The 18,724-nt window shown below is 45.2% G+C and overlaps 1 protein-coding gene across 5 annotated transcripts in view; it reads left to right on the forward strand.

The window, feature by feature from the left end:
* Positions 1 to 18,724, forward strand: part of LOC126248410 (synapse-associated protein 1) — a 339,042-nt gene that overhangs the window by 244,510 nt on the left and 75,808 nt on the right. For all 5 annotated transcript variants that reach the window (XM_049949366.1, XM_049949367.1, XM_049949370.1 and 2 more), the window contains exon 4: positions 2,250 to 2,371. In XM_049949366.1, coding sequence (XP_049805323.1) covers positions 2,250 to 2,371 — 122 coding nt within the window. The remainder of the gene's footprint in view (positions 1 to 2,249; positions 2,372 to 18,724) is intronic.

An 18,724-nucleotide genomic window follows, 5' to 3' on the forward strand; every position in this document is an offset into this window, starting at 1 on the left:
CGTACTGACCTACAAAGTTACAGCGCCCTTAACCTTTCAAGTAATACAGCTTCCATTTGGTTCTCGTAGAAAAGTAGTCTGCAGGGTATGTAATGTCGAGTAAGGAAAAACAGTAGGGGAGAACGAAAAATATTTTTTGTTGTTACTGTTTCGGGATAAAACTACTGTTTTTGAAGTGGAAATGTGATTACGCGTAAACAGTGTTTAGTTAATGAATGTGGCTGTTGTAAATGTGTGCCTGTGGAGGAGACATGCTGCTTTCATACTTACGGCAGACAGCCGCGTCATTTGGTCGGAGGCACAGCGGGATGCGTAATAAGAGGCTAATTGATTTGGAGGAGGTGGAGCGCGAAATGAACCGGCCACAAAGCAACAGGTGCCCGGCGCGTCTCGTGACCTACAACACGTAATAGCGGGCCTTGTCCCTGCTCATCACTACATGCGCCCGGCGGTATTCAGCCCCGCTCCCTTGTTCTCTGCCCCTTTGTTGGGCAACGCAGTGACGCGCAACCGGTACATCTCCGATGCTCACAGAGTAGATTACTTTTTAACAGCTTACTTCTTGCTTGTATGCTGCTTAATTGAACTCCGAGGCCATTACGCCCATCGAACGGTGAAAAACAAGAACACAGCTGTTAAACAGATTATGCCGTATTATTGCTTAAGATGCTGGCAACAGACTAGGTAGTTACATAAATACCTGTAAATCCTCGATTATTTAACAAATCGAACTCCCATGTATAAAACAGCTTCAGATATCTGATTATTTAACAAATGACTTAATGTGTTAAGTATTTGGTTTTAAGCGTAAGCGAGAAAAATTTAGGAAAGATTTTGAGTTATGCTTAAAGACTGTTAGAAGTCACGAAGTGCGCTAGTTCTCAAATAGTAGATGCGCGTTCAGTTATGCTGCTTACCCCAAACCTCCATATGTCAGACACTCAGATCGGTACCAAACGTTGTATGTCGATAGAGTATCAACCAAAACTCCCTATTTACTTCGTACTATGTACTGTCGTCCAGCAGAATGAGCATAAACGTTAATTAAAATAACACCAGATTTGCAGAGCACAGAAAAAGCATAACTGTAACTATTACGTAACGAATGACAGATCATCGTACGTGGGATCCTTGGTTTGAACCCCAATGGTGACAATTTTTTACTGTATTATTCGTGAATGTGTTACATGAGTAGTAGTAAACAAAATAATAAGATCCATAATAAGTACATAACTTTAAACTAGCGAAGCGAAAGCAGACTGCCTAAAAATCATTGCTCCAAACTCCTAAAGTTTTTCGTGTGCTCCGGAGTTCGGGTGTTACTTTTAATTACCGTTTACGCATGTTCTACGGGGCGACAGCACATAGCATGAAATAAATCACTATTTTGGTGTATAGTCTATTGACATACATCATTTGGTACTGATCTGAGTGAGTGTCGGACATCTGGAGATTCGGGTGGTAGAGATAAGTGCAGTTTCTACCTGTAGTAGTTGCCTTTTTGTGTTAAACTGTTGACATAAGAGTATATCTCTTCATGGGGTTGATTATGACGACATTTTAAATCTCTTTATTTCCGTCAATAACTACGCGAAATATTGAAAATTGAGGTTTTTCCCCCTCTAAGCTACAATTGGTACTGGGTTCTGGAAGAGCAGTTCAGTAATATAGAATATTGCTGACAACGCGAACAAGAGAAACTGATAAAATTCAAACAAAATAATTACAAATAATAAAATTACTGTAACACTCGGTATACATTGCATCATCGTAAAAAGTTGCAAAAATCTTTTAAGAGATGAATCTGCTCTGTACCACAATATTTTTACTGTCGTATTGAGACTGGTTACTTTAACATGTAGTATGTTGTTTTGGTCAACGTTTTTTTCGCACGCTGAGATCGTTGTCAGTCCCGATTATCTTATTGCGAGTGTTTGCCCCACTTCTTGACTGCTAAACTGAAGTTATTTGCCATATAGTTCATAGGTTCCAAATGGGTTCGAAATTTCCAACGATAGTGTCTTCGTCAATCAGTTTTTCCAGACTTCAGCGTTCAAACCTGCGACCAAAACAAATACGCACGCACATACACGCATGTATAACACTTTGGACTTAAACAATGCAATTGATGGTACTTGCCATTGAAAAAAATGTTTTGAAAGTTGTACAAAAATTTATTCATATTTTAACCATCATAATCTTTTTTATTCTCAATTAAGTGTATAATGTCTGAATTTTCTTCCTTTCAGTCTCAACTAAAGCTTTGCAAGGCGCCAAATCCATAGGAAGCTTCCTTTTCTCTGCTGTGAATAAGGCTGGAAAAACAGTGAGCGAAGCAAGTGCAAAAATCAAGAAGACAGTGGAAGAAAATGTAAGTACAACCATTTTTAATAGTTAATTTCCTCCCTTTGCCCCACCTTCATGTTATCCTCTCTTTTTGTTAATGGTACACGTTAGTTGCAGGTTGACAGTCAGTTGCGGTGTAGGATCTAAAGCTTTTTTAAAAATACAGAGAAAGGGGTCTGGGGGATTAGGAGATAGCTGTGCCACAGGGCTTCTTTAGCCGTCTGAATTGTCCTAACATAGCTGCAACATTTCTGCTGCTGTTGAAAATGAATTACCAAACGATACTCCACTTCATGAACAAGGTACTCCATCTTGCTTTCGATCAAGCATTGTGCAACTACTGTCTGTGGCACGGGAGTTTGGGCCGGCCGTTGTGGCCGTGCGGTTCTAGGCGCTTCAGTCTGGAACCGCGTGACCGCTACGGTCGCAGGTTAGAATCCTGCTTCGGGCATGGATGTGTGTGATGTCCTTAAGTTAGTTAGTTTTAATTAGTTCTAAGTTCTAGGCGACTGATGACCTTAGAAGATAAGTTGCATAGTGCTCAGAGCCATTTGAACCATTTGAACGGGAATTTGTAGGCGTCAGGACTTGAGGACACATCCCTGTAATAAACAAATAACTAATTACATAACATCATTTTTTCGACGTGATAATCAAGACCTTGACTATTAATCGGAGAGAGCACTGTGTCAAGTGAAACAGGGTGGCGGGAATAAAATATTCTACATCTACTTTCTCACTGAGCTAGTCACCTTTAACGGTGTGAATTGGACGGTACTGAAGGAACAACTGATCTGCTCCATACCATTGTGTATGTTAAAATGCACCAAGGGAAATATATAATCTCTACTCTTATTCATCCAGCTGTTGAAATGTGTTGAACGTTCTGTAGTAACACTTGAGGCGGTCATAGTGTTTTAAGCGAACCCTGTGGTCATACTGAAATGAAGTGGCGTAAGGTATGTGTAATCATTTATGGTAACTGTTTTCATTCAGTGCTACAGAACTTTTTATTGGTAAAACACTTACACTAAGCTTGTTTGCCCTCTTTTGCGGTATTCTGCATGGTATGGGATTTTTGTCAAGTGGGATTGACAAAGGACATTGAAAAAGTTGAAAGGAGAGAGAAGTAGGGGAGGATGTGTCAAGGAGATGATCAGCTAGTTGGGATAGCAATCATTAAAACAAAGGCATTTTTAGATACGACGAAATCTATTCACGAAATTTCTATCACCGACTTTGTCCTCAGAATGCCAAAATACTCGTATTTTGTTGGCTCATACCTGAATAGGGACAATAACAACGTAATGGAAATCAAAGCTCGCATGGAAGGATTTATATAATGCACAGATAGTATTCGGAACAGAAAGCTGGTTGGAGCCAGACGTCAGTGACAACGAAAGCCTGAGTTCAGACTGGAATGTTTATCGTAAGGATAGGTTAGTCGCCAACGGTGGCGGCGTGTTTATTGCAGTAAAAAAATCGATAAAATCTAGAGAGGTTATCACGAGTTCAGAATGTGAATTAATCTGGGTGAATTTAGTATAAAAGAATGGTCAAAAATGGTGATCGGATGATTTTATAGACTACATGGGTCTTCAGACAGATTTTGCAAAATATCATTAGTAATTTTCGTGATCATGCCGTTGTAATAGGGGGTGACTTCAAGTTGCCAAGTATAGATTCGGAGGTTTATGCCATCAAAACTGGTGCAAGGGGACATGGAATCATGTGGCATTGTTCAGGATGTCTAGTCCGAAAATTACCTTGCGCAGATAGTTAGAGAACCAACTCGTGAGTGTAACGTCTTTGACCTCCTGGCAACAAACAGACCTGAACTTGTCGAATCAGTTAACGTAGAGGTAGGTATCAGTGATCATAAGGCTGTGACAGCATCTATGACAACGGGTCCTACAAGGAATGTTAAGAAAGGTAGGAAGATATATTTGCTCAGCAAGGGTGACAGCATACAAATTTCAGAATATCTCAGCAGTCAGCATCAACTATTCGGTGATGAGGGCGAAGACGTGGGTACAAATGGAATAAATTCAAAGGCGTTGTTCAATATGCCCTAGACAAATATGTTCCGAGGAAGGTTTTAAGGGATGGGAAAGATCACCCTGGTCTAAAAGCCGTGTAAGAAAAACGCTACGTAAACAACGAGCACTTCATCTCAGATTCAAGAGAAGTAAAAAAAGCTAGCTGCCAAACAACAGCAGAACGAAGCGAAAATGGGCGTAAGGAAAGCAATGAGAGAAACGTTCAATGAATTCGAAAGTAAGACGTTGTCAACCGACCTGAGAAAAACCCTAAGAGATTTTGGTCGTATGTAAAATCAGTAAATGGGTCAAAATCATCTCTTCATTCTCTTAGCGACCACACCGGCACCGAAACGGAAGATAACAGAGAGAAGGCAGAAATAATCAGTTAGGTCTTCCGAAGTTTTTTCACCGCGGAAGATCGTAACTGTCCTTCCTTTCAGTCGTCGTGCGAACGTCGAAATGGCAGATATTGAGATAACTGGTCAGGGAATTGAAAAGCAGCTACAATCGTTTATTAGTGGAAAGGCTTCAGGACCACGTGAGATACCTGTAAGATTCTATAAAGATTATGCGAAAGAACTTGCTCCCTTTCTAGCAGTAATTTATCGTGGATCGCTTGAGCAACGAAAGGTGCCTAACGACTGGAAAACAGCGCAGGCAGTTCCCGTTTTTAAGAAAGGCTGTAAGACAGATCCACACAGTTATAGACCTATATCGTTGACGTCAATCTGTTGTAGAATTATGGAACATGTTTTATGCTCAAGAATTACGACGTTTTTGGAAAATGAACAGCTCCTCTATAAAAATCGACATGGATTCCGCAAACAGAGATCCTGCGAAACTCAGCTCGCTGTGTTCCTCCATGAGATCGACAGCGCAGTGGACAACGGCGCTCAGCCTGATGCCGTGTCCCTTGACTTCAGTAAGGCATTTGACGCCGTCCCACATTGCCGTTTAATGAAAAAAATACGAGCTTACGGAGTATCGGAGGAGCAGACCTGCGATTGGATTCAAGACTTTCTTGCAGATAGAACTCAACACGACGCTCTTAACTGAACTAAATCGACAGAGGTAAAGGTAAATCCGGAGTACCACAGGGAAGTGTGGTAGGACCGTTGCTCTTCACAATATATATAAATGATGTAGTAGAAAGCGTCGGATGCTCTTTAAGGCTATTCGCAGATGATGCGGTTGTTTATGCGAAAGTAGCAACGCCAGAAGACAGTAAGAATTTTCTGAACGACCTGCAGAGAATTAATGAATGGTGGAGGCTCTGGCAGTTGACCGAGAACGTAAATAAATGTAACATATTGTGCATACGTAGGAAAATAATCCACTACTGTACAGCTCCACTATTGATGAAAAACAGCTGGAGATAGCGTCTGCCGTGAAATATCGAAGCGTAACTATACAGAGCGACCTTAAGTGGAATGACCATATAAAACAGATAGACACCATACTCAGATTCATCGGAAGAATCTTAAGGAAATGTAACTCTTCCACGAAAGAAGTGGCTTATAAGGTTCTTGTCCGCCCGATTCTTGAGTGTTGTTCATCTATCTGGGATCCCTATCAAGTAGGACTGATGGAGGAGATAGAGAAGATCCAACGAAGAGCGGCGCGTTTCGTCACGGGATATTTCAGCTGGCGAGAGAGCGTTACGGAGATGCTAAACAACCTCCACTGGCAGACGTTACAAGAGAGGAGTTGTGCATCACGGAGAGACTACTGAAATTTCGGGACAGCACTTTTCAGGGGGAGTCAGGCAGCATATTACTTCTCCCCACATACACCTCGCGTATTGACCACGAGGAGAAAATTCGAGAAATTAGAGCCAGTACAGAGGCTTACCGACAATCATTCTTCCCACGCACTATTCGCCAGTGGAACAGGGTTGGAGGGATCAGATAGTGGTACCGAAAGTACCCTCCGCCACACACCATTATGATGTAGTTCAAAAGAATAAGGGGAACACGTATATCAACGAGCGGTACGATAAATCTGTTTTGATCCAGGCGGTATCTGTGGACTTATTGCATGGTTTCAGATATTCGCTTTCGGTGTAGGGTACAATAAAAATTAGTCGCCATCTAGTGGCTGTTTGTACGTTGCAGTGTCAGATGACGTATCAGAAGGAAGTGAGTTTCGGTGTCCGTGTTTTCTAGCGAGGTACACAAAAAAAATTGGTTCAAATGGCTCTGAGCACTGTGGGACTTAACATCTGAGGTCATCACTCCCCTAGAACTTAGAACTACCTTAACCTAACTAACCTAAGTACATCACACACATCCATGCCCGAGGCAAGATTCGAACCTGCGACCGTAGCAGTCACGCGGTTCCAGACTGAAGCGCCTAGAACCGCTCGGCCACCACGGCCGGCTTGAGGTACAGAGATGGCAGTTGTTATTGTTGGACGTTGTATTCAACCAAGCACATGCAATGCAACGAGACATCTTAATGCAGTACAAGTTGCCAGTGTGGTCTGTTCGATCCAAAAAGGATGGAATTTCGGTCGTATTGCTGCAGATGCGTATGCAGTATGTCATCCATAGCTTATGGACACGATACAGGGAGACTTTATTTTGTAAGGAAGTGATTTGCGCTCGCATCTAGTGCTGCAGCTGTTCGCTGTGAGAGAGATTTCGATAAACATTGCTACCGGTCATGTCCATTGCCAAAGAGGACATGGGAAGAAGAATAGTTGGGAGGAAGGGAGAATAGCTATGATTAGGTAAACTCAGATATCTCTCTCCTTTTACGCACCCAGACTGCCTTGTAGGCACATTGCCTCTTGACCCATTCTCCACCGTCCGGAAGGCACATCAATGTGAGACGTTTGTGATGCCACCAAAATAGCGCGCCACGTCTTGAGATAATTTACACATAAATAGGATACATGTACCGCGATATACGAGGGCAGTTCAATAAGTAATGCAACACGTTTTTTTTCTCGGCCAATTTTGGTTGAAAAACCGGAAATTTCTTGTGGAATATTTTCAAACATTCCCGCTTCGTCTCGTATAGTTTCATTGACTTCCGACAGGTGGCAGCGCTGTACGGAGCTGTTAAAATGGCGTCTGTAACGGATGTGCGTTGCAAACAACGGGCAGTGATCGAATTTCTTTTGGCGGAAAACCAGGGCATCTCAGATATTCATAGGCGCTTGCAGAATGTCTACGGTGATCTGGCAGTGGACAAAAGCACGGTGAGTCGTTGGGCAAAGCGTGTGTCATCATCGCCGCAAGGTCAAGCAAGACTGATCTCCCGCGTGCGGGCCGGCCGTGCACAGCTGTGACTCCTGCAATGGCGGAGCGTGCGAACACACTCGTTCGAGATGATCGACGGATCACCATCAAACAACTCAGTGCTCAACTTGACATCTCTGTTGGTAGTGCTGTCACAACTGTTCACCAGTTGGGATATTCAAAGGTTTGTTCCCGCTGGGTCCCTCGTTGTCTAACCGAACACCATAAAGAGCAAAGGAGAACCATCTGTGCGGAATTGCTTGCTCGTCATGTGGCTGAGGGTGACAATTTCTTGTCAAAGATTGTTACAGGCGATGAAACATGGGTTCATCACTTCGAACCTGAAACAAAACGGCAATCAATGGAGTGGCGCCACGCCCTCTCCCCTACCAAGAAAAAGTTTAAAGCCATACCCTCAGCCGGTAAAGTCATGGTTACAGTCTTCTGGGACGCTGAAGGGGTTATTCTGTTCGATGTCCTTCCCCATGGTCAAACGATCAACTCTGAAGTGTATTGTGCTACTCTTCAGAAATTGAAGAAACGACTTCAGCGTGTTCGTAGGCACAAAAATCTGAACGAACTTCTCCTTCTTCATGACAACGCAAGACCTCACACAAGTCTTCGCACCCGAGAGGAGTTCACAAAACTTCAGTGGACTGTTCTTCCTCATGCACCCTACAGCCCCGATCTCGCACCGTCGGATTTCCATATGTTTGGCCCAATGAAGGACGCAATCCGTGGGAGGCACTACGCGGATGATGAAGAAGTTATTGATGCAGTACGACGTTGGCTCCGACATCGACCAGTGGAATGGTACCGTGCAGGCATACAGGCCCTCATTTCAAGGTGGCGTAAGGCCGTAGCACTGAATGGAGATTACGTTGAAAAATAGTGTTGTGTAGCTAAAAGATTGGGGAATAACCTGGTGTATTTCAATGCTGAATAAAACAACCCCTGTTTCAGAAAAAAAATGTGTTGCATTACTTATTGAACTGCCCTCGTATTTCTCATTGCGACTTTACACTTTCTCAAAGGCCCCAGAGAATTCATCCTTCAGAATGGTCTCTAGTTTGTCGGTCAAAGCCTTCGGTATCTGTTTTGTCGAATCTTTAACTCGTCAGTTAAATTTCAGTTTAGGTGGGAGACAGTAATCCGGAGGTGAAAAACCTGGTGTATAAAGTGGATGGTGCAGCTAGAAACTGACGAATGATTCCTGCCGAATAAGGCGGGCCCTTGTCGTGCGGCAGGAAAGATTCGCGAGAGCTGAAGAGGACCGCCAGTATCGTTGGTTTAGAGCGTACGAGCGTACGAACGAACTGCTAATATACTTTTTTATTCGCTCTTCTTCCTGCAAGCACGAATGATCCAACCGTGCGAGATAGCGAACTGCTAAGACACAGGACTTGTATTGAAAGGACGCAATTTCTCCACTTCTGGTCTTGCAAATATTTTTTACACGTTTCCAGTAAATTAAATAATTTCTATGCCAGAATGGTTCTTTCGAATGGCCTCGGACAGTTCCCTTCCCCAGTAAGAGTTCGTGCGTATCTCCTGATGACTTTGTCGATGGAACGTTAAAACACCAACTTTCATTCCGTCCTTCCTTCTTACACTTTTTGAACAGCGCTACTGCTACACAAAATACCATGAAATTCTTAATTCTTTTACGTGTACATCTATAGTCTGCGAATATTTGTAAAGCGTATGACGGAGAGTACTTTCTATTGTAATGTGTATGAGGGTGTGTTCCTGTTCCATTCACAGATGTCCGAGCTGATATTTGCCCGATTTTATATGCAATATCTCTACGCACCGGTGTAAATGATCATCGTAAATTGTGCCCTGAAAGAAGATTCTTAAACTTTTTTATGCAGCTTTCCGCAAGATATACGGTTAAAGTTTCTTTTTAAACATTCCTGCTACTTTCTCGCCATTGAAACGTGGCTGTGGCGGTTAGCCCTTGGTATACACTTCATGCCCCTCCCCGTTAGTCTGACGTAATATGGACACAATCTACGTCAGCGGCATGCAGTTATGGGATGTGCTAGTGTTCCGCATGCAATATCTCCTGTAGACAAACTCTTGTTTCCCAGTATCTGCCATATCGATCGTGGACTGCAATACACTTTCTTACAACTGAAGTTAGTGATCATTCCACTTCATAATCCCACCTATTATCATGCTAAATATTTGACGTAATGATTAATGGTAATTTGTTAATCCATTAGTGAAGGGATACCTTGCTTTTAGGTTTCGTGAAGTACAGAACTTCGTATACTTCTTCATAAAGAACTAGTTTACAGTCTTTGCATCTGGCCGATATTTTGGCGAGATATAACAGGATGTTACTGCAATTTTTACCATATAGATATTCGACTTCAACGATTGCATCGGACGAGAGGGACTTTTTTTCCAGTCTTGGCGATGTTTCACCCACCCATAAGTAACTCTATGATTTGCTGGCTAGTCTAAAACAAAACATTGGTCTTATTTTGTCAAAACATTTCTTGCCGTGGTTAATTCTGAATGAGAAATTATGACAAGATTCGACTCGATCGTGCATGAGTTTGCTCTCCTTTGTCACAGCGCATGGGAAAAACATTGTACACGGTTCCACTTGTTCATATCGTTTTAGGAGATCCGCAAAACCCTGTTTTCAGGCGGTTTACCGTCCCTCTTTTCATTCGAAACGTGACTTGAGGATCCTCATTCATTTATCGGCGTTTACGATGTTCCCATTGGTACTAATTTCGGACCGAAAACCACGTTCGTCGTCTTTACCTTCTCTCCATCCTTTATGAAAAAGTTTGTGCCACCAGAGAAAAGATTCAGTGCGCCCCTCCCTCACTTCACACGCACACGCAAACAATGTTCTATCAGACATCGTCATTTCAGTAACGGCTAGACCAGTGCTTCTCAAAAACATAGCTGTTCGAAGTGATTCAAACTACATAGTTACAAAGTCGTCCAGTAGATGGTGCCAATAGGAAATCTCAGAAACAGAACTGGCAATGCCCATAGGCTTTTTAGACACAGTATACTTATAGCTGATGGCATGAAGTGCCTTGGTCTCTTCCTGCCATAACACTTATCAATATAAACATGCAACACGTGTATTGTTGTATGGGGATCAATATTGAACCGTTACTCTTAGGAAGGCATATGTAATTCCTTTTCGAGTTTATCAGACATTAATTTAGTACTTCAGTGCAATATACAGCGATATAGCTAGTACAGTAGTACTTCATTTTTACTGATTCAGCCCCCCCCCCCCCCTCGGGGGCTCACGGTTGTTTCGTGAGTTCGTACGTGGCGCACACGGAGCTCCGAGCTATGGCAGCCTGTTCTTCCTTCACGTGTTGTATTTCCTTCATCGTGCCCCTCCCTCTCCATCCTGCTCCTCCTTACCCGTTGCTCCTTCTTCCCCTCTCTCGATATTCTGATTTATGTCGACCTGGCTATCCACCAGGTTCCCTGTATCCCTTGCAATTTCGTTCCTCTTGCTTATTCTCTTTCATCCTTTTTGGCGTTTTGGTCCCCCCTTTGGGGTTTGACCTCCACTTCTAAATATTCTGTCTTTAATGTGAGCCATTTTTTGGCAAGAACTCCCTCCCTAGCGTCTATGGTGTGAATTCCTACGCCCCCTTCAGCCGCCCCCGTCGTTGCCCACCCCCTCTGCCCTTCTAGCTCTCCAGCATGTGTAGCCAGTTGTGTGGTGGGGCTGTTAGGTACCCATATGGCTGAGCCCCCTAACAACACAGGGATCACACGAGTGAGACCCGAACTGTTCCCGGCCCATGTATTCCAAGGAGTGGTTGCATGGCATCCTGGAGCATCGAAACTCCCAGCAACGGCCGTCGTGCCGGACGGCTGTTGCTGTCTGGGTGGCTCAATGGGGAGAGCCCCTCATCGGAGTGGATGGTATGAGGGCAGATGATTGGTGCATGAAATGTATCAAGCTGCAAAAATCTGGCTATTTCCACACAGCCATCTCTTCGAGTGGTAATGGATCAATGAATGGTGCTTCTTATGACACTGCAGCCTTCACTTCCTTGGCTGCGCCCTGTGAGGAGGGCCAAGCTCGCAGTCTCAGAATGAAACACTTTCCCCGCTAACTGGTCTGTACTAGGACGGACGGGGACACATTCACCGCCACAAAGCCATTGTTTTTTGTGGAGATTATTGAGGACAAAATGGGCGAACTGGAGTTGTTCAGTAAGACGTGGTTGGGCTCCCTGTTGATCAAAGCATCTTTTGCCACCCAATCTGCGGCCCTTCGTGCTTGTGATCGCCTTGGCGGCGTCTCGGTGTCTATTACCCCTCACCAGCCTCTGAATATAGTCCAGGGAGTGATTTTTCATAGAGAACGTATCCTTTAAACTTGTGAACTCCGGGCTAATTTTGAGCGACGCGGTGTTCATTTTTTCGATGTGTGCGGAATGGATGTAAAGACAACCACACTATACCTTATCTGGGATGACACCCTCCGAGATAAGGTTGAAGTTATGTGTGTTACCAATGTGACATAAAGCCATATGTCCCACCGTCCATGAGGTGCTTTCAGTGCTTGAGTTTTCAACGTATGTCTTCGCGCTGTATGGCGGACCCTCTGTCTGGTGACTGTCGCCACTCTCTCCATGAGGGAAGTCTGTGTGTTCCGCCACTTTGAGGGTGTCAACTGTCGTAATCGCCATTCTCCACGCTCGCCATATTTCCGAGTTTACGAGACAAAAGAAGAATATCCAGGAGTAGGACAGACTCCCATACGGACGACGCAGTAATAATCATTCCTGGCGTAGAGAAACAATTGAAAGATTTGAAAGCAAATAAATCACTAGGTCCGGATGGAATCCCAGTTCGATTTTACAGAGAGTATTCTACGGCATTGGCTCCTTAACTAGCTTGCATTTATCGTGAATCTCTCGCCCAGCACAAAGGCCCAAGCGACTCGAAAAAGGCGCAGGTGACTCCAGTGTATAAGAAGGGTAAAATAACAGAACCACGAAATTACGGACCAATATCCCTAACTTCTGTCTGCTGCAGAATCCTTTAACATATCCTCAGTTCGAATATAATAAACTTTCGTGAGACTGAGAAGCTTATGTGCACGGATCAGCAAGATTTTAGAACGCATCGCTCGTGCGAAACTCAGCTTTCCCTTTTCTCACATGATATACTGCGAACTGTGGATGAATGGCAACAGGCAGAGTCCATATTTCTAGATTTCCAGAAAGCATTTGACACCATGCTCCATTACAGACTGTTACAGAAGGTACAAGCATATGGAATAAGTTCACAAATATGTGAGTGGCTCAAAGACTTCTTAAGTAATAGAACACAGTATGTTGTCCTCGACGGCGAGTGTTCATTGGAGACAAGGGCATCGTCAGGAGTGCCCCAGGGAAGTGTGATAGGACCGCTGTTGTTCTCTATATACGTAAATGATTTGGCGGATAGTGTTGGCAGCAATCTGCGATTGTTTGCTAATGATGCCGTGGTGTACAGTAAGGTGTCGAAGTTGAGTGACTGTAGGAAGATACAAGACGACATAGACAAAGTTTTCAGTTGGTGTGTTGAATGGCAGGTAGCCCTAAATGTGGAAAAAGTAAATTAATGCGGGTGGATAGGAAGATCAAACCTGTAATGTAAGAACACCGTATTACTAGTTTCCTACTTCACACAATCAAGACGTATAAACATCTGGATGTAACGCTGCAAAGCAATAAGAGAGGTAACGAGCATGTGACAGCTGTTACAGGGAAGGCGAAATGTCGACTTCGGTTTATTGGGAGAATATTAGGAAAGAGTGGTTCACCTTTAAAGGAGACCACACATACATTACGCTATTGCGACCTATTCTTGAGCACTGCTTGAGTGTTTGGGATGCGTGCCAGGTCGGATCGAAGGAAGACATGGAAGCAATTCAAAGGCAGGCTGCTAGATTCGTTATTGGTAGGTTTTAACAAAATGCAAGTGTTATGGAGATACTTTGAGAAGTCAAATGGGAATCCCTGGAGGGAAGGCGACGTCGTTTTCGAGAAACATTGTTGAGAAAAGTTATGGAACTGGCGTTTGAAGCTGACTGTCGAACGATTTTACTGTCGCCAACATACATTGCGCGTAAGGACTACGAAGATAAGATACGATGGCTAGTAGTGGTACAGGGTACCGTCCGCCACGCACCGTACGGTGGCTTGAGGAGTATTTGTGTAGATGTAGATGTACAACTCCCTGGATCGTCTATCTTAGGCTGAGGCGCGCCAAAAATATAACCACCTCCACCCAATGTGATTACTTCTACTTTTACATATTACATACAGCCTTTCCCCCTCCTACCTCTTCCTTACCCCAGCGTCGCCACCCCCCATCATCTCCCCCTCCCCTGAAGTTCCCACACCCTCGCCTCCAGGTGCCGCTCCCCCTAGCCAGCCGAAGGTGAGCCCCCTTCGGCACCTGTCAGTGATGGTGCTCACACCTGGGACCCTTCCCGCCTGGCATCTCTCAGGCCGGAAGCCAACTACCACAATGCGGCCACAAAACACTATCTGTGCGCCCCAAGGTCGCCCACTCTCTTTCGGTTCCAGATCTTGCAAAAGCCTGTTCTCCTTCTGTGTCCTGCCCTCCTCCACCACCAAAAGAGGAGGAGGAGAAGAAGAAGATGAAGAAGAAGAAGAAGAAGAAGAAGAAGCAGCAGCATAAGTCACAGGACAAGGCATCCCCTGGTGCCGCCGAAGGCGCCATCTCCCCCTTCGCAACCTGAGTCTGCCATCTTCTTTATGGATGTCACCCCATCCTCGTCTATGACGACCATTGACCCAGGTGACATGACGTCCCCTCTGCTTCTTTGTCTACCCTGGACTCTCTCGCCACACGATAATCGAGTGGAATGGGAACAGATACTACCGTCACCTACCGGAAAACCAACAATTTCTTTCCTCTTCGGACTGCATTGATGTGGTCGTGCAAGACGTCTCTGCTACTCTCCTTCATGCCTCTGGCACTGCTTCCTCGTATCCACAGGTCTCCATCATTGTTTACCGGTCACGTTGTGGACCAAGAACATAGCAGTCATTTTCCAGAACTGCCGAAGGCCCTGCAACGATTTAAACGACACCCTTCACAGCCCAACCTTATTGCTTTTAAGTGTGCTAAGGCTCACTATCTTATCAAGCAGAGTAAACAGGAATGCTATTAGTGCTGTTTTTCCACCCTGGGGATGTATGCCTCTTCGTCACAGGTTTGGGCCAAGCTCCGTAGGCTTCTGGCTCCCCAGCGATAATCAACTGTCCAGGGTCTTATCCTACAGGGTGCTCTGTGGACTGATCCATTGGTTCTTGCAGAAGACCCCCCTCTGTTTCAATCCCAACAAGCTGAATCATATAATGAACCCTTAATTGAATGGGAATTCTTACAGGCTCTTACCTCTTCACATGACATAGCCCCAGGCCACGATGCCATCCACAACCAGATGATCCAATACTTGAATGTTACCCAGAGGCAACATCTAACAAGGTTCTTCAACTGCATTTGGCTTATGGGTGCCTTCCCCTCGCAATGGTGAGACAGCGTAGTTATCCATGTCCTTAAGCCAGGGAAGAACCCAACATCTCTCGGCAGGTGCTGTCCAGTTGGCCTGACTAACATACTTTGTAAACTGCTTAAGAGGGTGATTAGCTTCCTATTATGTTGAGCACTCGAATCTGTGCCTTTTGTCCCTGTATCATTGTTGCTTCTGGGAAGGACGATCTCCAACTGATAAATTATTCAGATTGGAAACAACAATCAGACAGGCTTTTACTAATTGCTGGCACCTTGTCATAGTCTTCTTTGACCTACGTAAGGCATACAACATGGCTTGGCGCCATCACATTTTAGTTACCCTCCATGATGGGGCTTTGTGATCCCCTTTCGAATTTTACCTGCGAGCTTTTATCCCATTGGGTCTTCTGGGTCTGAGTTGGCCCTTCACTCAACACCCCTCGGATCCAGGAGAATGGTATCCCACAGGGTTCTGTGTTAAGTGTCACACTCTTCCTCATCGCCATCAGTGGGCTTGTAAGCTCTGTTGTGCCTCTGGTTACCCTGGCGTTGTATGTCTATGATTCTTGCATCTGGTGCAGCTCCCCCACTTGATAGCATCAGCTGAATGCCAGCTCCAAGGCGCCATCCGATGGCCTCTGCGTGGGCCCTCTTTCGTGGCTTCCAGTTTTCTCCCTCCAGAACGCTGGTTATGCATTCTTGCTGTTGACCCACAGTACAACACAGTCCCATTTCTTCGACGTTGTTTTTGATAAAAAGCTGTGGCTGCACCACATTTTCCAGCTGAAGACTACCTGCATGCGGAAACTTAATGTTCTCTGCCTCCTGGCCCACGCATCTTGGAATACAGGCCGTGCCACTTCTCTCCACATTTACCACGCTCTGGGTTTGTCCAGAGTAGATTATGATTGTCAGGATTATGGCTTGGCAGTTCCTTCCACTCTGAAACTACTTGACTGTGTTAATTATTATGGGGTGCATCTGGCTATCGGTGTCTTTCACACAAGTCCCATCAACAGTTTCCTCGTAGAAGTGGGGATTGTCTCCTCTACAAATAGGACGGAACCAGCTCCTGGTTTCTTACGCAGTCACCATTCAGCGATTCCCTGACCATCTCTTGTACCCCATCCTCTTTGCAAACAAGGCATGTCTCCCTCCTGATACCCACCCTCAGGGTGGATTGCCAGTTGGAATGTGTCTCGCTTCCCTCTGTCGGGATCTCCATCTCCCCTCACTGAAGTGTGATCCGTGTGTTCTCCCACCCCCGTCTCGGATGGTGCCACGGATAGGGACTGATCCGTTCCAGGGTCCTAAGGTCTCTGTCGCGCCTGTGATATTTCAGCATCATGTGCATTCCTTTCTTGAAGAGTTAAGGGTGCTACCATCTTCTACATTGATGGTTCGAAAACGGTAGATGAGGCAGGATTCGCTTTTGCGTCTCTTACTGGCATGGAACACCATTTACTGCCTGGATCATGTACTGTGTTCACAGCAGAGCTGCTAGCCACTCACAGAGCACTCCATTTTGTTACTCAGGCGTCCCTCCACAGTGTTTTAGTATATAGCGACTCAGTGATCAGTTTTCAGGCTACAGACTGATGTTACTCTCGTCATCCTTTGATCACTGCTATCCATGATCACCTCTCTGCCCTTGGCCATGCCGCACCTCTGTTGTCTTTCTCTGGCTCCCAAGTCCATTTTGGCATCCCAGGGAATGAACTGATTGACTCTGTGGCGAAAGAGACAGATACTTAAGTCCCATTCCCTTTCATGATTCCAGGTGCAGATATGCGGATCCAAATCAAATCTCTCTTTGCTCAAAAGTAGAATGACACCTGGTGCGCTACTGCTTTCAGTGATAAACTGCTCACAATGGAGGAGACTATTGCAGTTTGGTGCTCTTCCTTCCGTTCCCCTCGCAAGGAGTCGACTGTTTTATGTTATCTACGCATTGGCCATACCAAGCTCACCCATTGCTTTCTCCTGCGTAACGAACCACCCCCATAGTGTGGCCATGGCGCCAGACTGACGGTGGAAGCGATGTGTGCCATGACCTAATTTTTTCTAACATTGAAAGTGCCTGCAAGGCCTTTACTTCCACGGAACTTTGCCTTAGCCAGAGTAATGCTGGTGAAAGACAACTTTGTTAGTGGCCTGTTTCTTCTTGGTATAAAAAAAAAAAAATCAGCCAGGAAGGTTCAGTTACATTGTACAGAAAAAGTACGACACACTTAACGGAAATGTGGCCACAATCATTAGCCAAATGTAGCGGCTGTGTTAAATAAAAGTCACGTCTCATAGTGAAAAATCTGGACAAACAAGATTCTTACGGCTTCCTCGCTCTCTTGAAGAGCGTCCTGGACTTCCACATTCGAAGAAACTGTGCAGTTTCTCAGTTTCTTGTGTGCTACACAAAGCACGTCCAAGAAGCCGCGTGAAACGTTTGTCGGTAATGTACGCGCTTTTGCGTTTTGCAGGGTTAAGTGTCACTGCTGATGCACTATCACTTAGTGTTCTCAGAAGACGTAACTTGTTTGGGAATGAACCCATGTAAAAAATCTTAAAGTCGTTGAACTTTTTAGTTTTGCCTGATAAAAGCTCTGTGTTTGGGCTTACCTAGTGAGTAGCACAGAGGTTAAGACACTGGGCTCCTGTTTTGGAGGATTGTGGTTCAAATCTCCTCCCAGGCTTCCAGTTAAAGGTTTTCGGTGCTTTCACCAAATCGCATAAGGCAAATGCGGGTGCAGTTGGAGATATCGGATATCCGTTGTGGCATTCACTACAGCCCGTACTGCGAAGGATGATCTCTGACAGCCGGCAGCGGTGTAAGCTTTCGTCCACCAAGTTCAAACGGCTGCCGCAACACTGACAAAGACATAGTAGTCTAAAACATCAACAACGCTGAAACGTTGCCATATGAACGTAAGCAAAATGGTTCGTCGTGGCAGGCGCACGAAGCAGCCGCGCCAAACCCCCTATCGGGTCCAGCGAGCGGTCTAGACACTCAGTGCAGTTGGAGACTGGAGAAGGTCTGTCCAGTCAGGTAACGTGGAGATGGCTGACTGGAAGTTTGAAAGAGTTATGGAACTCGGTCGGGAAATAATCAAAGGCAAGACTTGAATAACCGTAATCCTTCATTGCTCGTCTGAGCAAGAATTGGATGACGACTCGAATGAAAGTGCACTACTCCTAATTGCAAAATCCCATGGATGGAGGTACACGGCGAGCAGAGCCAGAGCGAATACTTAAAGTCCAGGCCCCAGGCCTGACATACACGGACATCCGTCGTGGACCATTGTCTATACTGAATTTTCACACGGGCTAAGTCGCCTTCCACGTTGGCGCTCCCTGACACCGCGGGACCTTATGTATGACCATATATGGTCACCGCCAACACACTGCCGTACCTCGGGGCCCGACATTTGAGTCTCCGTAACATTTGCAGCCAACGCCCAAACCAACGCCCGTACTGTGGCTTCTCGTTTGTACTCTGACAAGGGAACCTCCCCATCGCACCCCCCTCAGATTCAGTTATAAGTTGGCACAGTGGAT

This window comes from Schistocerca nitens, chromosome 3 (genome assembly GCF_023898315.1).
Source record: "Schistocerca nitens isolate TAMUIC-IGC-003100 chromosome 3, iqSchNite1.1, whole genome shotgun sequence".
Lineage (NCBI taxonomy): Eukaryota > Metazoa > Arthropoda > Insecta > Orthoptera > Acrididae > Schistocerca > Schistocerca nitens.